The 20,550-nt window shown below is 36.4% G+C and overlaps 3 protein-coding genes across 4 annotated transcripts; 1 reads left to right on the forward strand and 2 right to left on the reverse strand.

Annotated features, from left to right (window-relative positions):
- Positions 1 to 440: 440 nt before the first annotated feature.
- On the reverse strand, positions 441 to 6,957 carry LOC130729173 (monosaccharide-sensing protein 2). 2 transcript variants are annotated; one of them, XM_057580821.1, is made up of 6 exons: positions 6,830 to 6,957; positions 6,502 to 6,601; positions 5,422 to 5,982; positions 3,774 to 4,711; positions 1,771 to 1,958; positions 441 to 1,040 (listed from the first exon to the last, which is right to left on the reverse strand). In XM_057580821.1, exons 2-6 carry the CDS (start codon positions 6,578 to 6,580, stop codon positions 596 to 598), a joined length of 2,211 nt encoding a protein of 736 aa, XP_057436804.1. In that variant the 5' UTR covers positions 6,581 to 6,601; positions 6,830 to 6,957; the 3' UTR covers positions 441 to 595. The 2 variants fall into 2 exon arrangements, with proteins under 2 accessions (XP_057436804.1, XP_057436805.1); XM_057580822.1 differs by having other exon boundaries at positions 6,843 to 6,924.
- Positions 6,958 to 12,627: 5,670 nt separating this feature from the next.
- On the forward strand, positions 12,628 to 13,081 carry LOC130718981 (DNA-(apurinic or apyrimidinic site) endonuclease 2-like). The gene is made up of 2 exons (XM_057569637.1): positions 12,628 to 12,795; positions 12,881 to 13,081. Exons 1-2 carry the CDS (start codon positions 12,628 to 12,630, stop codon positions 13,079 to 13,081), a joined length of 369 nt encoding a protein of 122 aa, XP_057425620.1.
- Positions 13,082 to 13,588: 507 nt separating this feature from the next.
- Positions 13,589 to 14,200, reverse strand: LOC130718988 (uncharacterized). The gene has a single exon (XM_057569644.1). The coding sequence runs from the start codon at positions 14,198 to 14,200 to the stop codon at positions 13,589 to 13,591; it is 612 nt and encodes a 203-aa protein (XP_057425627.1).
- Positions 14,201 to 20,550: the final 6,350 nt, after the last annotated feature.

Below are 20,550 nucleotides of genomic sequence, written 5' to 3' on the forward strand. Positions count from 1 at the left end.
AAAAGTTTTAGAGTAACTCAGATCAATTGAATCTGAAATTTTACTAGTATTGGTGAAAGAGTATGAGTAAAATAACTCGTCTCCTTACCACATCAATGAATAAATGTTGGAGCATGATGGTCTGGCACCAGGCTTGTGTAGCGCCAACAAAACGCAATCTTTCTCACTCGAAGTAAAAAAGAAGGAAAAATTAGACTAACTCCTACATTTCTGAGAATTTTTTTATCGCAATTTCAATTCGGGTATGGTTAAGCTAAATAGTCTCCTCAAGTGTACAGTTCAATAAAAGATTGAATTTTCAGCATAGGGTCTCTGGGATTATATGCACCACCGTGCGGAGTGCGCCTCTCTTAATAACGTCCATAACAAGCCAAGCTCTGAATGCTCATCAGACTTGCATCAACGTCTATTTATCACGCACCTTCAATCAAAAATCCTAATTTCCAGATTCAAAATTCAAAATTTTTATATGAAAGAATAATACTTGAGCTAGAATATATCCCCCTCCAAACAAACTTATGACACGCAAAATCTATAAAATACTTGAGATGGTGGCTTTAGCAACTAAAATTACATGGGTATATAACGGATTCTGTCACTCATTCTTGGCAGAAGCAGCCTGTTTTGCACCAACAGCAAAGAATTCAGTGATGACTTCAAGGGGCATGCCTTTTGTTTCAGGAACCTTCAGATACACAAATACCCAGGATATGCAACACACAATGGCATAAAGGCCGAAGACACCGGCGAGTCCCATAGAGCTGAGCATCACGGGCAGCGTGTATGTGACAATGATGTCTCCAATCCAGAACACTAAGGCGCAGATAGCAATGCAGAGGCCACGCACCCTAGTGGGAAAAATCTCTGAGCAAAGGATGTTTGGAATTGGTCCATATGCCATCACAAAGAAGCAGAAATAAACCACAACGCATACAGTTGAGATTATTGCATGAGCAACAGTGCCAAAGTCTACTACGTTTCCAATGATCAAAAGAATAAGTGACACTATCAGCACTGGGATTGTAGTAAGTAGTAATGTCCTGCAAATGACGGAAGTTTATTATTGATATTATATCAAAATGAACATAAGTAATCACGACAAAATGTAGCTTAAAAAACAAACAATCTGCAACATGGTTCAGAGTTTGTTCATCTTTACACTCTGGATTGCCATCTGGAAAACACTAGTGTTCTTAGTAATCTTTGAAGTCACCAAATAAACCATTTTTAAGGTTAAATTTCTGTGCACTCTAGCATTAAACTATCAGAAGTCAGAACACGGATTCTACACGAGTTCTGTTCCCTTGTTTGTTTGCATCAGCTATACTTCTGGCGCACCGAAGGAAAATATAAAAAAGAACACACTAGAAACAAGGAAAGGTCACAAATTGGTTCCATCAATATGTACAAAGTATTATTCCTAGTACTTATAAGAGAAGGGAGAGGAATTTATTCCAAAAGATGGCTTCTGCCCAGCATATAAGAATTCTACCATACAGCTCTACAAGAGAAAATATGAAAGTATAATAGACATAGCTCATAGGATATACCTCTCAGAGAACAATGAAAATTTATGTTCTTATCCCTATCTATTAAACATATGTCTAATTAAATTGATGACGTATTAATAGAGAGACGTTTATAATCAATTTTAGAAAATATTTGCAAAAGAAGAGATCCTTAAATACAAGCATTCATAGATGAAAGCTGGGATGCATCGAGAAAACTACAGAGAAGGTTTTTTTCTCTCTCTCAAAACAAAGAACATACCTTCTGCCGGAGAGGTCCATGAGCCTCATGGCTAAACCTATGCAAGGAAGCATCAACAAGGTTGTTAAAGCACTGATAAGCAATGATGAAGACACTGAGCTAAGGCCTACATCTGCAAGAAGAACTCCAACACCGGCCTCATCAAGGATTTGAGGAGTGTAATATAATACCCCATTTATCCCTGAAAACTGCACAAACATATAGAATTAGGTGTTAGTAATTTGTGCAAGCCTATCTGATGCCATATAATGCTAGACCTAAGTCAACCACGAAAGGTAGCTCAAGTGGTGAGGATTACCCAAGTCATATAACAACTACTTTAACCACATCTCTAGTATATGAGATCTAAACAAAGCAAACTAGGAATTCAGCTCAGAAGAGTAAGGCAAGCATGCTGTTCTCATTGTTTCAGCTAATATATCATTAGCTTACATTGAATTTTTTTAACTTGAGCGCCATTGTTAAAAGTCTTTAGATGCTCTATGTAAGTTACTCGGCAATGGCATGTAGTTACATTGTTACAAAAGAATTAATTTAATCAACTACTAGAACAATAAATAGGGTTTTAAATTGCGTCGTGGTTATGTTGCGGAATTGCGGAAAAATGCGAGTTGATGCGGCTGCAATTGCAGGCTCAAAAACTCTTGATGTTGCGCCCGCAATTGCGATTGCGGACCGCAATTTAAAGCCATGATAATAAACACTAACAACATAGCATAAGCACAGCAAAGCAAACTCGAAATTCAGCTAGGAAGAGTAAGGTTAAGCACTCTGATCTCATTGTTTCAGCTAATATTTCTTTACATTTGAAATCTTTTAACATGAGCATCATTGTTAAAACTCTTAAGATGCACTTTGTAATTTACTTGGCAATGGCAAGCAATAAAAAATCAGTAATTTAACATTCAAGTACTAGAAAAAAAAATAGGGTTTTAAATTGTGGTTGTGGTTATGTTGCCAAATTGCGGTAAAATGTGGGTTGGTGTCGCCGCAATTGCGGGCTCAAAAACCCTTGATGTTGCGCGAGTAATAGCGATTGCAGACCGCAATTAAAGCCCTGATAATAAACACTAACAAAATAACATAAGCACATTCCCCTGCCTACATGAGATCTAAACAAAACAAACTAGAAATTCAGCTAGGAAGAGTAAGGATAAGCAAGCTGGTCTCATTGATTCAGCTATCATTACATTTGAATTTTTTAACACGAGCATCATTGTTCAAAATCCTTAGATGCCCTTTGTAAATTACTTGGCAAAGGAAAGCAATTACAAAATCAGTAATTTAACATTCAAGTACTAGAATAATAAATAGGGTTTTAAATTGCGGCGACGGTTATGTTGCGGAATTGCAGATAAATACGGGTTGATGTGGCCGCAGTTGCGGGCTTTAAAACCCTTGATGTTGCAGCCGCAATCCCAATTACAGACCGCAATTTAAAGCCCTGATAATAAACACTGACAGCATGGCATAAGCACTGTCCCCTTTCCTATATGAAATCTCAGCAAAGCAAACTAGAAATTCAGCTAGGACGCGTAAGGTTAAGCATGCTGATATCATGTTTTAGTTAATATATGATTACATTTGAATTTTTTAACATGAGCATCATTGTCAAAACGCTTGAGATGCACTTTGTAAATCACTTGGCAATGGAAAGTAATTACAAAATCAGTAATTTAACATTTAAGTACTAGCACAATAAATAGGGTCTTAAATTGCAGTTGTGGTTATGTTGCGAAATTGCGGCTGCAATTGCAAGGACTCAAAAACCCTTGATGTTGCGGCCGCAATTGCAATTAAAACCCTGATAACAAACACTAACAGCATAAGCACCATTAATATCATAAATACAATCCCTGCCTGCCCCCCCCCCCCTCCCAAAAAAAGTGGAAGTGAGCATGGTCAAATGACGAAAGGGGTAATAAACTAAATACCACCTTTTGTACCATTATAATAAACAAGGCTGAGGTAGAAGATAATTATGAATAGTAACTACACATTACCTGCTGAAGTAATTGTATTCCAATCCCAACAATCAATGCATGTTTAACCCCTGGTTCCAGAAGAACTTTCCAAGTAGGTGCCTTTGAAGCAGTCTCAGATGGGTGAACCATTGCAGGCCCAACTGGATGTCCACCAACAAGATCTCTGGAGTAAAGGGCAGGTTGGCTCACCAAGGCAGCAGCCTGGACAAATTCGCCTTCACCAGGAATTGATACAATGGATCCACGTCGAGAACCAGGAACTGCCTCCTCATGCAAATAAATTCTTTTAAAACCTGGTTTCTGTTTCCCATCCTCACCTTTATCAGACCATTTCCATGCCAGCTGCCAGCCGCCACCAATACCTGTACTATCAACTGGCTCACCTGACCCTTGCATGAGACTACTGTGACGCCTCATGCTACTCAGGATACTGCCATGGGAAGGAGGAGGAGGCATGTCTTTTTCAAGGCTTGTCGTTTGACGTGAGATTAAAGGACTGTTCAAATTGTCATCAGAGTCCCCAGCAGCAGCATCTGAATTGTAGTCCTCACCTTCTTCTCTCTGTAGGCTCTCTTCATCCCACTGTTCAGGTTTAATATGAGGTTCGGCTGTGCTGAACATGCTTCCAAAATTTGGAAACAGAGTGCTTCGCATGCTTCCTCCAGTATCAGGGAGCTTCTCATGAACGCTACCAAACAGGGTTACAAGAGGATCCATGAGGGACATGCTTTGATTGGCAAGGCTTCCATGGCGTGACACAAGGCCGATAGAGCTTTGTCCAGTAACAGGTTTTGCTATCCAAGAGAGACCTGCTTGGGATCCGTATAATCGGATTTTATCCTTCTCCGTTGTTTGTTCCTGGCCATCCAACACCTCATCAGCAGGGCCTAGTATGTACTCTTCTATAGATGTATCACCTCCAGTCCCGAGACCTTCAACTAGTAATGCCATCTCACCTGTAAAATTAATAAATTCATAAAATGGTGTAGCATGACAACAAAAGAAGAAAAGAGAACATGTAAGGAAACAAATTACATGCATAAACATCGAAATCACATGAAAGTGTTACACAAGCAAATACAGCACATAATAAAGTCAAATTTCATCATATTTTAGCTAAACATCTTCACTGGTAAAAAACTTCCTACCTATGACGATTAATGTTCTCTGGCATTATAAATATGATGATGAAGATAGTAACAAGCTAAAATATAATACCAGGGAACAACAATGTACTCAGCTATAACAATTGTTACAATAAAGAATAGTAATAGCACTTACAGAGTAAAATACTGGTTGAGAATCATTTATGCAATGGAAAAATTAAGATTGAAAGTCATGGACAGCCTAGTATTTTCAGTGGAGTAAATGAGCGTGTTTGGTTTTGCGGCCGTAAACCCCATAATGACTTCTAGGGAGAAGTCGCAAAGTGTAATTTACGGGGTTACCATGTTTTAGATTGTGTACTCACCGTCAATCCAAACACGCTACATTTACCAATAGAGTCCCCGAAAAGTCAAAAGGTTCCATATTTTGATCACCACGTCAATTGAGGACATAATTTCATGCAACAATTGAACATTTGTCTAAAATAAACTAAACATGAATCCAACTTAACATAAATTCATAAAATGCTTTAGATATACAAACAACACATTAATATTACCTGACACATCCTCCCTTCCGCGTAATCTTTGGAGAACCTTTTTAGCCTCCAACATCTTGCCTTTGCTCACCAACCACCGAGGAGACTCCGGCAAGAAAAAGACCGTTAGTACAAAATAGAAGAGTGAAGGAATAGAAAGAACCCCAAGCATTAATCTCCAGCTAGGCGCGGTAGTCAACGACATTCCAAAAACCATACAATAAGATATAAACATGCCTCCTGAACCACTGAACTGAGGAAGTGTATTCAACGATCCCCTTATTTCAGACGGAGCGGTCTCCGATATATAAACCGGGACAAGAGTAACAGCAAGACCAATCCCAAATCCATCCAGCAGCCTTCCTAAGCACAGCACATACACATTAGGGGACCACAACATTACCAAACCACTCAAGAAATACAGCACCGATGAGATTATCAACATCGGTCGGCGACCAAGCCAATCCGAAATAGGGCCAGAGCATGTTGTGATCACCGTTGCTCCAATTAGTGACATGGCCACCACAAGTCCTTCCATAGTTGTTTGCAAAGCAAGGTCCTTCTTAATGTAAAGAACGGAACCTGCAAACATACACACATAAAGAATGAATCTCAATTTTCCAATAACCAACATATCATAGTTCATCGATAATCATCGAGCACATTTGGACTTCTATTGAACTCAATACTGATCCACGTTGAACTCGAAACGTCGCAAATTGTTGGTTTTCCATTTATACTTTGAGATATGCGAAATCATGCAAAAACAAACATCCACATAATTGTTTGTTATATTTGTGAACAAATTGGTTGCTGAATTGAAGCATATCAGATCAGATTCAGTGGATAGAGTATCAGTCAATCAAAACCGGTTAGGTTAATTATCTACAAATCCGAATTGTTCTGAGCATGGATGATAATTGTATGAAAAGAAAAAGCATGGAAAAACGAAGAATCTGCATTAGATGAAACGTTATTCAATTTTCACAGAAGGATCCATCCATCCATTCGAAATGGACAGCAACACAAAAAGTAGAGTCATGCAAACCAGGCAGAAGAAGATTCGAGAAGAAGCAAATTGGTTGAGAAAGAGGAGAGTACCGGCGATAGTAGCATTGTCCCATCCTTGGAGAAAGTTTCCGATGGAAGCAGCGATAGCAACGAGAACCGCACCCTTCATTTTTGTGCGTAATCAATCAATCTGTTACAAGAAACAAACAATCAAACAAAAGTGAGTGAGGTTAGAGAGAAGAAGAAACGGGTTCGTTTGTGTTTATCTAAGTAAAAGTGAGAGTGGTGGTGGTGGTAGTTGAAAGGTTGAGGTTGATGGAAAGTATGTATGTATGTTTAATTGAGTGAATTCAGTGAACTGGGAGTAGGTAAGGTCGATAGATTAAGATAGATGGAAACAAAAAGAAATTCAACAGACACTCTCTGGACACCTAGGGCGGGCCTCCTCCTCTTTCCTCGCCGCAGAGATAGAGAGAGAATCACGTTTCACGCAATCCTTGCCTTTGGGTATTAAATAATCGTCACTCTCTCAACCCAGTCACACACTTTGTAGTTTGTACTCTAGCTTTTTATTTATTTTTTTAAATAAAATATCTCTTTGCTTTTAAATAAATAATAATAAACCGGACAAAAAATAACAGTGAATCTAATGATGGAGGATGAACTGGAGGGATGCAATTGGGCAATTGGGTAAATGATGGATGGAATCTGGTGCGGGTATACGACAATAATAGTTCCAGCCACAGCCAGGTCGATCACTCCAATTTTGCAAAACAAACTAGTCACATACTATAATACTAATAATTACTATATAAATGACAATTAACTAAGGAAGAAAGGACAATCATTATAATAACTTAATTTTACAGCTCCGCAAATGAAGATATTTCCATTTCCATATTCATAAAATACCTGGGACCTAATTAGTATTGCCGTCGTTTCTTTTTCTTCTACTAGTCAAAGGTCAAAACCTCACCCACTTCCCACCCTTTTCTGCTTTCTGCATGTTTCCATATTTACCAAAATTGTTTTTCTCACCAATCTATCTCAAGTCTCAACCGATCTCAAACCATAAGACTTATTTTCTCTAGATTGTGAAATCATATTAAGAGACTTAGATTTTTTCAATAAATTTTTCTTCATACATATTTGTTATTAATCGAACTTTCAACTAAATATTTAAAAATTCAATTATCTATCAACTATGTTAAACCATGTTGCTAAGTTCCTCTTAGACATTGTTTAATTAATCGCGGTTCCTCATTTCCACACTAAGACCATATACAATGGTGGTTGAAAAATGATGTTGAGGATTGTTGAGAGAGTTTAATGGTTGTTGATGATTGTTGAGAGGAGAGAGGGAAGGGAGAAATGTTGAGGATTCTCATTTCTCAACAAAGTTGAGAGAAGCTCGGACGCCACGTGGCGCGCCTGCGGTAGGAGAGAGAAGCTGCCTTGATTTCTCTTTTGTGCCACGTGTCCTGATCTGATTGGTTCGTCGGATTTCTTTTACCCTTATCTTTTGAACTCAATTATTTCATCAAAAAAAATATTTTCTGGAAAAAAAATTATACCAAAATTCATGATTTTTTTTCTCTATAAATAGATACTTGGTTCGTTTGATTTGGATACAGAAAAAAAAACCAAGTTTTTCACCATCTTATTATCTCTCACCATCTTATTTATCTATCTATTAGCATTTGTTTAAGAAAAATAAATAAATTATAGTCTATATTTAAAAAAAATTAAATTGTTAAGTGTTTATTGTTTTAATTTAATTTAAATCGATAATTGTAATTTTATGTAATCATAAAAACAAAAATATAAAAATAAATAAAAATGTGAAACAAAAAAGTGGTAGGGTAGGGTGAGTGGTGAGTGGTGTGGTAGGCTGTTGAGAGTTAAGTAAAACTATTGAAGTGGGTAATTGTTGAGAGAGTGTTGAATTGGAGAGAGAAGATGATGTGGAGTGTTGGGAAGAGAAAAAGTGAGGTAAAGAAGGGGTAAACAAAACATTTTTTGTTGAACCATTGCTCATAGTCTAAGTTTAACCGTTGTTAAACGATATCTCTGATGTCGGCTAGTTTTATATAACAACTCAATATTTATCGTACTCATGTAGTAATGTAGTATGTGCTTTGCTTATTCAATTATTGATACATGCTCCATGAAATGTAAGTTTATTTTAGCCCGAAGTAAACATATACTTTTACTTCTGTTCATCATATTTTAGCTAGCTTCGGTGTAGCTTTTAAAAAAAATCTAAACATTCAGTAAGTTGACTCGATTTTAGTATCTGACATTAAAAAAATATTTTACACCTCGCGTGCACTTGATTTTTCTCTCAACTTGTTTACTATCACGTCATGTTATAAATCAAATTTGGATTTTGATTCATTCACACGTCATTTTTCTCATTTATCTCTTAATAGAAGTTTGTTTACACTTTATGTTCACTTTCACCATGTGTGATTAGGAAGAAAAGAGATGATAGTTTATTCTATAGATCTGCAAAGTGGAAATCACTCGTATATAGGTCACCAACAAATGTTCATTCTTGTATATTTCACACTTCAAATGTCAAAATGACAATTTCATTGTATATATATAGGAAGACAATCTTTAGCTCTTGATCAAGGGGTCTAGAGTTCAATCTTTGCAGCCTTTAATCATTGTTTACGCTTCAAACCCAAACTTAATAAACTCTTGCGTGGGAAGCGTGTTAGAAATATATAAAATCATGTGAGTCAAACCCAACAATTTAAAGGTTTTGGAAAAATTAGTTACTTAACAAATATGATTGTCGATGTAATATGAAAAGAAAAGTACGAGTAAATTAGTGGAAACTACATTGAAGAGAAATTGGAGTGCAAATAAATAAAATGTGGACAAATGAAATTTATCACTTCTCCCTCATTCATTTATTAACTCTTTTTTTCTAGGTATTTATACAAATTGAACGTCTATCAAATATTTTTCTTACTTTTTTGTTACCTATTGTCTTTTTCGTTTTTGGTCAATATTACCTATTGTCATATACTTCCCCCTCCATTTCTTTCTTCACTTTGTCGGATTTATGTCCAATTTCCTCTTACGTTTCGTACCATGATATTATTTTCCCCGTTCTATTTTATACTAATTTCCTAGGATCGTAATCCGGCCAATTTGGACAGTAGGAGTTGTCTTTGCCCTTTCCTCTTGGAGTCATATGGTCATTTTCTCATGAATTATTGTCTATGCAATAATAGTGCAGATTTAATACAAAATACCCTTTTGTTTCACAAAGCAATGTGTACTAAAAGTGATTCTTTCCCGTGATTCTTTTTAAGGACAGATTCTAAGTTATTTTTTAATATTTCTAGTTCATCATCTCGATAATATAGTTACTTTTTTAAAACATTTTTTATGCGAGAGAAAAAACTCTTGATTAAATATTAATATATAGACTTTCTTTTAATTTCTCATTTCATGAACAATTTAGAGGTTATCTTTTCAATGATAAAAGCGACTAAAACCCCACATGTGAGTACAACTAAATTTATTTAAAGGTAGTGTAGATGCCAAATACTTATATTATAAAATTTAATTTGATTACTAAATAATCATTTAGAAAAACATATTACTATTGAAATGTTTCATGATATATTCTTAATTAAAAATGAATTACAGTCACAATTTCATTACAAATAATAATTACTATGATATAATTAAGTGCATGTACAAAAAAATTATACAGTCATCTAATTAGATTTTAAAATTTTTAGGTTAATTATAATTAAATTTTAATTGAAAAATATAAATATATGATTTGCATGTAATTAAATTTTTATGAAACATTTTCCTCCTATAAACCAAAAAAGGATACATATGTGAAACTGTTTACCTTGTCCCTGCATATAAATTTTTTTTTCCCAAAGATTTAACTTCAATAATTTGCACATCCACGAGCCGTGGCTCACGTGCTAATTTCCTTGGTCTTTGGAACTTGTTGGAAAGGGGGTTGATCCTTGCCATTTGCACATTATTCTCTAAATTTCAATGGAAGTATTTCTAGTTGTGAAAAGTTAACAAGTTTTTACGTACATAATTGATCATATTTATATTCCTCATTGAATTTTAATTTAATTATAATACGGTAAGATGGTAATTATGATGAGAAGTATACAAATCAGTATATAAATATCAAAATCATTTTTTAACAAAATATAGTGTTGGCACAAAATGAAAACTTGGCTCAAGTTTATTTGTTTTTTTTTATGGGAGGAAAAGTAATAAAAAGACAGAAAAACTAGCTAATAGCATATTAGCATTTAAATACAAGCAATTATAAACAAAAGAGGGTGGTTTCCCCCAAACTTGGTTCAGTGAACGACTTTTCCCCGCCTCACGAGCTAAGCAGTCTGTTGTATTGTTTTTTTCCCGATGGATATGCAAGATATGAACACTCTGGAACCTACCCAACATGCTTTGAATGCGAACAATACTATATCCCTTGCCCGAAAAGTGCTAAAGTATCACTATCAGATTGTAACAAAGTTACCATTTGCAGGCAATCACTATACAATAATGATATATACATACCTCGTGTTTTAAACACTTTATTTTCACACATTTTTATTTTTATCTCTCTCCTCTAATTATCTATCACATCTCATACTTTCTCTATCTTACTTTTTCTTTTCTTTCTATCTCTCTCATCATTCCACCTCTTTCCATCTCAAAGAGAGGTATGAAAGTAACATTATTCATCACTATAACACTCCAAATTGCTGATTTTAAGGCCCAGAGCATGTTTTAAACCCATCTCCAATCCCATCTGATTAAGAAGAGGATTCCAACTTCCGTCCGTTTAATATAACATATGGATTAGATTTTTTTTTGGTTTTGATCGATCACACGAAACATTTATCAAGAAAAGTAACGCATAAGTCATTTCTCGGTAGGTACTCATTGGCTCAAGTGGAGTAAACTTTGTTGTTTAAAACTTGATGACGGATTTTGACGCATTCTCGTTAGCGTTTTATTTTCTTCATGGAGTCTTATTGATCCAAAATGGGGTATATATGTTTGGACTGGTGCGAGATGATTTGACCAATTTGCCTACGTTCATGGAGGAAAAATTATGTTTATCAGTTATCAATAGATTACATTACTCTCAATTCTGTCTGGCCTCACCAACACGCAAAGCTCACACTCTGATATAATGGTTCTCTGTCACAGCACACTCTGATACCCTAGAGTCATCACTCTTCGGTGCCCTCTCTTCTAACACCATGCACTCGATCAACTTGCACAGGAGCTCAGCTCCCTATATAATTTTCTCATGTGGAAATTTTACATGCATGTTTTTTTTTTTTATATATTTTTCTTTTTTATATGTATTTATTAGATGATATTCTCTCAATATTTATTATTTATGAAGAAAATAATATACACAACATTTCACAATATATATTTTACATTTTTACTACATTATATTATATCACGCTAATTCATTTACACACACACACTAGCTAGAATTAGATTCGATCTAGAATGCATGCATATTGAAAATCCCGATCCCCAATAATTTCAATTTAATTATGGATGTTCAAACTTCTAAGTGAGAAATGAGAATCTGAGTTGCAGAATAGGATATCCCATCTTCCACTTGAAGACAACCTTGATAGTCCTATCACCATGTGCCATGCATGTGGCTCATCTCTCATGCACAATCCACGTGCATTAGTGACTACGGTTTTTGTTTTGTTTCACCATACAAAGTACCAAATGATAACTTTCAAGAAGCTTAATATATATATATATAGGCTTAATTGCAGTTTTCGTCCCTGATGTATAGTGCTTGTGCAATTTTCATCCCCTGTGTTTAAAACGAGCGATTTTGGTACACCTAAGTTTGAAACGTGAAAATTGGGTCCATCCGTTAGTTCACCGTTTAAATTGGCCTACGTGGCTCTCATTAATGACCTGTACTGCCACTATGACTCCAGATAAGGAAACAGGTCATTAAAAAAAAATGAATAAAATAAAAAAATTACCATGAATCCAGACCAACGTTCTCCAGACCACGAATCCTAGAAATCAGTTGTTCGAGACCAACGTAAGGAATCCATTCAGTCCCAAATTTCCCAATTCTAAACCCTAGAAATCAGTTGTTCGAGACCAACGTTCTCCAGACCACGAATCCAGACCAAGAACTTTCTCCAGGCTTCGTGAATGGACATGAATGGGCGAGTGCCTCAAGCTTCGTCGTCGTCTGCGACGAGTGTCAGTGACTCCCATGGCAGAAGAGTGATTTGCGATTGTGGGGTTGTTTCTCCACTTAGGACGTCGTGGACCAGAGAGAACCCAGGGAGAAGGTTCTATGGATGTGGCTTGTACCAGGTAAACATGAGGTTTTCATTCGGTTGTCCACTCCTCACATTCCCTCGATCTGAATCTCAACCCATTCTTTTGTTGAAAATTTCAGGGCAAGAAAAGGAGATGTGGGTTTTTCCAGTGGCATGATCAAGAGTTCAATCAACGCGAGAAGAAGGTGATTGCTTGGTTACTTACTGTGGTTGAAGGCTTGAAGAAGAAGGAGAAGTTTTTACATTGGTGTATTGGAGTTTGCTGTGTAGTTATTGTGGTGTTGGTCATAGTGATTGGCCTTATGTATTGGAAGCTCTGATTTGTGTTTAGAGACTTGGTGTTTTGGTTAGGAGTTTAATGGATGTGTATGTCTATTCGAATTATGCAATGTATTTGGAGAATGTTTACCTATCAATGAAATGGAAGCAGGTCTTTTGTGTTCAAATGTGCTCTGTTTTATGATTTTTTCTTAAGCCTTTCTCTAAACAATTACACATAAAGGGTAGTATGAAAATGAATACCAGGTCTTGAAATGAAAATCTCAGAATAGCACATTGCACCATTGCACTTGAAATGAAAATAACATCTCACAATAACACATTGCACTTGAAATGAAAATAACACAATTGCACTTAACCTTACTTGTCCAAAGTGACATTAAACACATTACATAACTTGTTCAAAATGACACTAAACTGAGAACATGACATAACTTGTTCAAAATGACACTAAACTGAGAACATGACATAACTTGTTCAAGATGACACTAAACAGACATAACTTGTTCCAAATGACACCAAAATGACAGATTGCAATGCATATTCAGTTATGCATTGCTTCCTTGAGTTCCCACCACCATTTTCTGCTTCTTCCTTGACCTTTCATCAACCTGAGAAGCACTTGGAAGTTGTGAGGTTAATGTGCTGCCTGTTTGAGAGTTCTGAATAGGCTGAGTGGCTTGTGGTGGTGGTAATGGTTGACCTCTTCCTGCTCCTCTACCAGCTCCCCTTCCAGCTCTCCTTCCTGCTCCTCTACCTGCTCCCCTTCCAGCTCCTCTACCTTCTCCCCTTCCAGCTCCTCTACCTGCTCCCCTTCCAGTTCCTCTACCTGCTCCCCTTCCAGCTCCTCTTCCAGCATTACTTGGCCCTGCTCCAGCTCCACTTCCTTGTGCATTACTTGGCCCTGCTCCAGCTCCACTTCCCTGTGCATTACTCACCCTCTGTTCAGGGTGAACAAATTTTGATGTTACCTGATTTCCACCAGTTGGTATCTCCCTATCAGCAGCAGTCTTCCCTTTGCATGTCCTAACATTATGGCCCCATTCCCCACATCTGCCACACTTAATTGTAGATTGTTGTCTCTTTAGCTTGTGAGGGTTCTTAGGCTCATCATTAGTCTTATTCCGCTGCTTCTTGGGTCTTCCTGGTGCCCTTCTCATGTAAGGTGGCTTCAGGGGTGGAGCTGAACTTGTGGACCATAACTTAGGACCATTTGAGGGCATGAGGACCAGTTTTGGGATTGTTGGAGGAAGCAAAGGCAGGTACAAGATTCAATGCAGGAGTTTTGCTTGTTATAGGTGGCACAACAGAAGCCCAATCCCAGCTTTCATCATAATCAGGGTCATCCAGACTAACATCATCAGAATCTACATCTTCATCTGTTGCAGGCTCATACTCATCATCTTCCTCATCATCAGAATATGGACAATAGTCTTCCTCACCAATCACAGAATCCTGACTGACCACAGTATCCTTTGGTGGGAGAGGCTCCTCTTCAACAACCTCAGATTGCTGGTTGACCAAAGTCTCCTTTGGTGGGAGAGAATCCTCAACAACCACACTGTCTACAGCTGCAGGAATAGACTTCTCAGCAACCACACTCTCTACAGTTACAGTATGAAGACTAGATTGCTCACACTGATTTAAAATACTTGGGACCTCAGGTTGACTGAAGAAACTGTCACTGAGAACTTCCACTGAAATCTCCCTTTCCCCCTTGTCATTTCTTTCTTCCACATCAATCTGAGTATCTACCCAATGCTCTACATAGAACTCCACTTCATCATGCCCTTCAACATCTCGCAGAAATCCAATCACATCTGCATCATCTTTAAATGGTTTGATGCCATTGTACAACCCTAGTCTAGGGTTCCTATACCACACACATTTGAATGAAGCATAACCTAGTGATTTCACCAACTTGCCAATTTCTATTGAATTAAGCTGATCAACATCCCATCCCTCAAAACTTTGACACACACCTTCAACATAGTCATATCTGGGTTCATCGACAAAATACCCTTTATGCCATAAGTGAACTGTGATTATATTGGAAGCAGTAGGCCTACAAACCAAAAACAACAGTGTTTCAACAACCCCATTAACTTTGTAATGAACACCCTAGCAAACCCTAAACAGTAACCGAACAATATGAAAGTAAAAAGACAAGAGAAAGTTGGGGATTTGTACCTAAAGCGGTAATTTTCCGGCAGTTTATCCCCTACCAATAACGAAAACAGGTCAAAAGGCTCCTTGTCGCATGTTCTTCGTTCAGGTTCAGGGACCACATGCTCCTTTCCTGGTCGTTGTCCCTGTGAGCCTCGTGTTCTTCGTTCAGGTTCAGGGACCACATGCTCCTCTCCTGGTCGTTGTCCCTGTGAGCCTCGTGTTCCACGCGCGTGCCCACCAGCCATTGGAGATTCTTCCGTTGGAGCCGTTCGATCACACACTTCCTCACAATCGGTTGAAGGAGATTGAAGGGGAAGGAAGAAGGGGGGTTCGATACGCACAAAGAAGAAGGTGAAAAAGATAAGGTTTCTAAGATTGGTGGGGTTAATCGGGTAATAGATTTGGGAATTAGGTTTTAGTTATTTTAATTTACTTTTAATTGAATTCTTTTGTTTCAAAAAATAAATAATTTTAATCAAGGGTGGTGCAGGTAGTAATTCCAGACCATTTTGGATGTCCACGTAGGCTAACGGAGTTAAGTATCAAACGGTGAACTAACGGATGGACCCAATTTTCACGTTTCAAACTTAGGTGTACCAAAATCGCTCGTTTTAAACACAGGGGATGAAAATTGCACAAGCACTATACATCAGGGACGAAAACTGCAATTAAGCCATATATATATATCTCTAAGCTTTAATATTGGCTTGAGGATTTTAATGTTGTAAGGTTAGGGTGCATACGATTGTGGAATTTGGAGTGTAGTTATGCAATCAAGATCACTCACTTATGCATTATGAAAGTCATGTTTCAACTTAAAAACACGAAAATCCTTTTAAAGGGTTGTCTAAATGATCAATGATAAAGTTTGAGTTAAATAACACATCATCCAATCACATTGGAGATAAACGAGTTAGAAATAAATTAATAAATAAAATATAGAAATTTCAACTCACTTATCTTCAATGTGATTGGATGATGAGTTATATAACTCAAACTTTATCATGGGTCATTTAGACAACCCCTTTTAAAATATATAATTACGTCAATTTCCTTCTTATATGTCATTTCTGGAAGAAAACAAACTTCATTACTAGTTATATAGTTATATGTCATTATAAAAGTACAAATTAAATAGCATTAATTACTATTAATTCATCAATTACACATGAAAATAGTACTAGATCCGTTAATTTGTTATAGTGCAATAATCTAAACACAAGCATACACTAATTGGTTAAATAAATGATAAGTACATTTGGTATGTTGGAAATATAAAATAAATCTCAGTTTGTCAACTTGAGTTGACACAATTTGTCGTAGGTTACATAATTAACTCTTATATCCTCATTGTTGAAGGTCTAAATCATCTGCATGCGTCCAGTGAAATTTAAGTTAGTAAGTAACCCTCCTCAAAAAAATCTCATAACGAAATATACCTCGGTCTACTAGTCCCCTCAACATTTCATTGACGTAGTGTTCTATACGTAGTCTAGAAATAGTTTCTCAGTTTTACAATTTTTTTTAAAAGTATTTTCTCATTTTAGTAAGTAGAACGATTTGTAGAGGATGAAATATGAAGATTTTGACTTAATTATTGAACTATTGGTTAGTCAACTTTAGCTCTCAGCATGATAAAAAAAGAAAAAGCAATCTAAGGTTTTGTAGTATTAAATAGAGACATATATAGCTAACTTTTTTATAGGTAAGCCAAAATTATATAAAATGGGAATGGGATATTGTTGCAGAATTCTAGGTTGGTAACTAGGAATGATCGAATGAAAAGAGGTGAAGACTGCGTCGTACCACGTACAATTGAGCGGGTCAAGTGGCATAGTTCATGGTTAACACTACATGCGTGTCAGAGAGAGATTGTGGTGGAGGCTCTTTTCCATCGCTTTTGTTGCATAAAAGTAACCTTAACAAAGAAAAACTTTGAAGGAATAATTAATAGAAACATTAATTAATCAAATTTTGTTATTAATTGATGATGGCACAGATGATGAGAAACCAGCAGATGGAGGTTAATGCTGATGAAGAGAAAGAAAAGGTGACGGAGAAATCTGGGTTGCCCCTAGAGAGCAGTCCATATGTGAAATACAGTGACATGGAAGAATACAAGCGCAATGCGTATAGCAGTGCACAAGGCCAACTTCACCCAAAATTAAACCAAGGAGGTACTACTACAGATCATGCAACCACCACTCTCTCTAGGGGGCCAACCTCAACTAAACACAAATTAAACTAGCTCATTAATTAATTTTAGAAAATTAATTCGTAGACATCTGCATACTGCTGATATTCAATCGATCATGACATTAATTATATATATTCTCATATGTAGATGCAAAATACCACCCTACCGTGTAGGGTGGTTCTTCATTAATCCCATCTTATATGCACACTAATTGAGATCTAGCTAGCTGTCTGTTTATTTAGTCTTTTAGGTAGTTTGTTTCTATCTTTCCTTTTATATTTGGAGATGGGGTATTATGATGGCGTGCAGTGTTTGCAAGATATAATTTAATTGAATTATGTATAAAGCTAGCTTGATGGCGTGCATGCACTTGGTATTTCAGTACTACTAAACATTCATTCAGTACTTTCCTAGTATAAAACTCTTAATTTTTTATTTTGATAAATAAATAAAGTGAAAAAATCCAATTAGAAACTATATATGAGTAATTAACCATACATGGATACTCCATCTTACAGAAATACTGAAAATATTTCTGTGCTCATGAGAAGTTTGTTCTCTAGTTAGTGCTTGATCTATAGATCGATAAAATAATTTTTGTTTTTAAGTAAAAATATTATATTCAAGCTAGCTTCTAATTTTTTAAGACTTACGAATAAAAAGTAGTCGATTATTATTATATGGGAAAATATCCTTAAACCGCAACACACATGACATTCACAAAGGGAAAAGTACTCTTCATTTTGTGATGGTCCCGTCACAAATAGTAAATATCTAATGTGTGTTAGTACTATTCATAGCAATCCATTGTAATATTCCTTCTAAAAGCAAAAGGGAGATGATGTTGAATAGTGAAAGATTCATATATAATCGTAAGTGGTACAACAGTTGAAAATGATTTTGGTGGATATATATCTAAACACTCTGGGGTTTCAAGCACTTGTGTGCCATGTTTATCCAAAGTGACCTTCCCTCTATTATCTTGGATGTTGATGTCTTCAAAAGGGATTTATTGGTGTGATCTGTTCAGAAAATGTCCCTCAGATCATGGCGACTTGATGGTACCCAAGTTGTAGGCGGCACTGTTAATTATTTAGCTCCAATATGATCTTAATTATATCAATTTGATGTACGTGCGCTCAAGGTTTTCTCAGAAAGCCTTAGAATCACTACGCCAGAAATTGCATTTTACAGCGCTTATTTTTTCAGTTTTAAAGCGCTTATGAAGCGCTGTAGCATGTACCGCTTTAGTACTGTCCAGCGCTTTTTTTTAAAAGCGCTGTAGAACATGAGATATCCTACAACGCTTTCTCCTAAAATGCGTGGTAGTATGTATGCATTCCATAATGCTTTCTTTAATGAAGCGCTGTAGCATGCATAGTTCTACATCGCTTCCTTTGCATTTTAAAAGAAGCGCTGTAGCATGTTAGCATTCCATAGCGCTTTCTAAAAAGAAGCGCTGTAGCATAACGTGCCTTGTAAAAAAAAAATGCAGGTAAGCCAACTATACCTAGTTCAACAAAAATATGGTAAGTTAGATCCAAATTCAAGGATAAACATTTAGAGATTGATGATACTATTAAGCAGCACTATATCAATTGTCAAAACACATGTGACAGTTCCAATTCACCAAACAAAACTAACAATATATATATATATATAATCCATAGAGGGATAAGGTTTGTTGTTATTGTTATTCCTTGGCCTAAGTTTTTGCGACAAAGCAAAGATTTATTGAAATGAGCATGAGAGTTTTGTACAGCAAACAATACAAGGAAAGGTGCAGACATTACAACAAAGAAAAAATAAAAAGCACACAAACATGCTAAGACACTAGCAAGGAATACAATGGCAACTAAGACATAAAGCGGAAGAAAAAACAAAGGCAGAGAGTAACCAGCAAGGACTAGAGACTCCAGAAGCCTTGAAAGACGCTGTCAAAGAGCACAAGAGGTCCCTCCCATTCGCAAATCAGATTTGCAGCAAGAATCCAATGGGAAAAAATACACAGCCCCAGTCATGAACAAAGAAAGCATACTAGTACCATATCAGAGAGAGAACCAAAACAGAACAGGATCAACAATCGCATCAGTTCACCATGCTACTCGAAGAAAAGAGAAATAGTACCAGCAACACCAGAAAGCCAGCAGCAATCCTTCCTTCCAATGCAACATGCTGCCTTGAAAGTGAAAAAGTTAACAAAGGTTGTCAGACATTAGATGTTATATAATTGATACCTGAAATAAGTAGAAAGCACTGCCAGATGCATCCCAAGTTTAGTATGCGGACCTGAATACGAACCATATTTGCACCCATTCTATGAGCAGCTCTAACTAGCCTGCATAAGAATAGCCAAAAGCATCACATCACATGAAGTATATATACATATTATTTCTGCTATTGATTAATCTATAAATTATCTCTTATTTAATAAAAAAAGTATTAGGAAAGAGAAGAGAAGATCAAAAAATTTCAGTCAGAGCACAAACTGAATGCAGAAGACAGAGTTGAATTAATATTTCACATATAATTGGGAAAACAAAAAATCTGTCAAGATACTAAAAATGAAGCTCCCTTGCATCAATAACAAGAGGAGCGTGCTAGCCTAGCAGCATGCATTCGACAACATCACAACATAGAAACATTAGCAATAGACATGAAGTGAGTTCAAACAATGAATATGATAATAATCTAGTATAGAAAAAGATAACTCAAACAATAACTCACGGTTAAATAATGATTAGGGAAAAGACCAATGTTTTCTTCATTCCAATTAGTGTCTTTGCCCTGTTAATCTCTTTGTCTTTGCATGCAACCTTATTTGTCCTTAGACCAGTTCAGTATTTTCTATCTCTCATGCAGAAAAAAAATACCACTCCTTTCACCCATTTTGGCCCTCCAATCATTGAAAAGCAAGGAAAAGAAAATTGCATAATTTGAAGGCACCATAGTAAATCAAAATGCTGAAAAATAAAAATAATAGAAGAATTAAAACTCATTGAGAAGAGACTCACAGGGAAAATCCCATAGTTTCCACTTGTTCAAATCAGCCTCTGCTATGGCTATAGCACAGAAATAGTTGTCAAGAACTTCCTGTGGGAGGTAGTAAATTATGAGCTCTTCAACGGTTGGATGAAACCTGAA

The sequence above is a fragment of the Lotus japonicus genome, chromosome 1 (genome assembly GCF_012489685.1).
Source record: "Lotus japonicus ecotype B-129 chromosome 1, LjGifu_v1.2".
Classification (NCBI taxonomy): Eukaryota; Viridiplantae; Streptophyta; class Magnoliopsida; order Fabales; family Fabaceae; genus Lotus; species Lotus japonicus.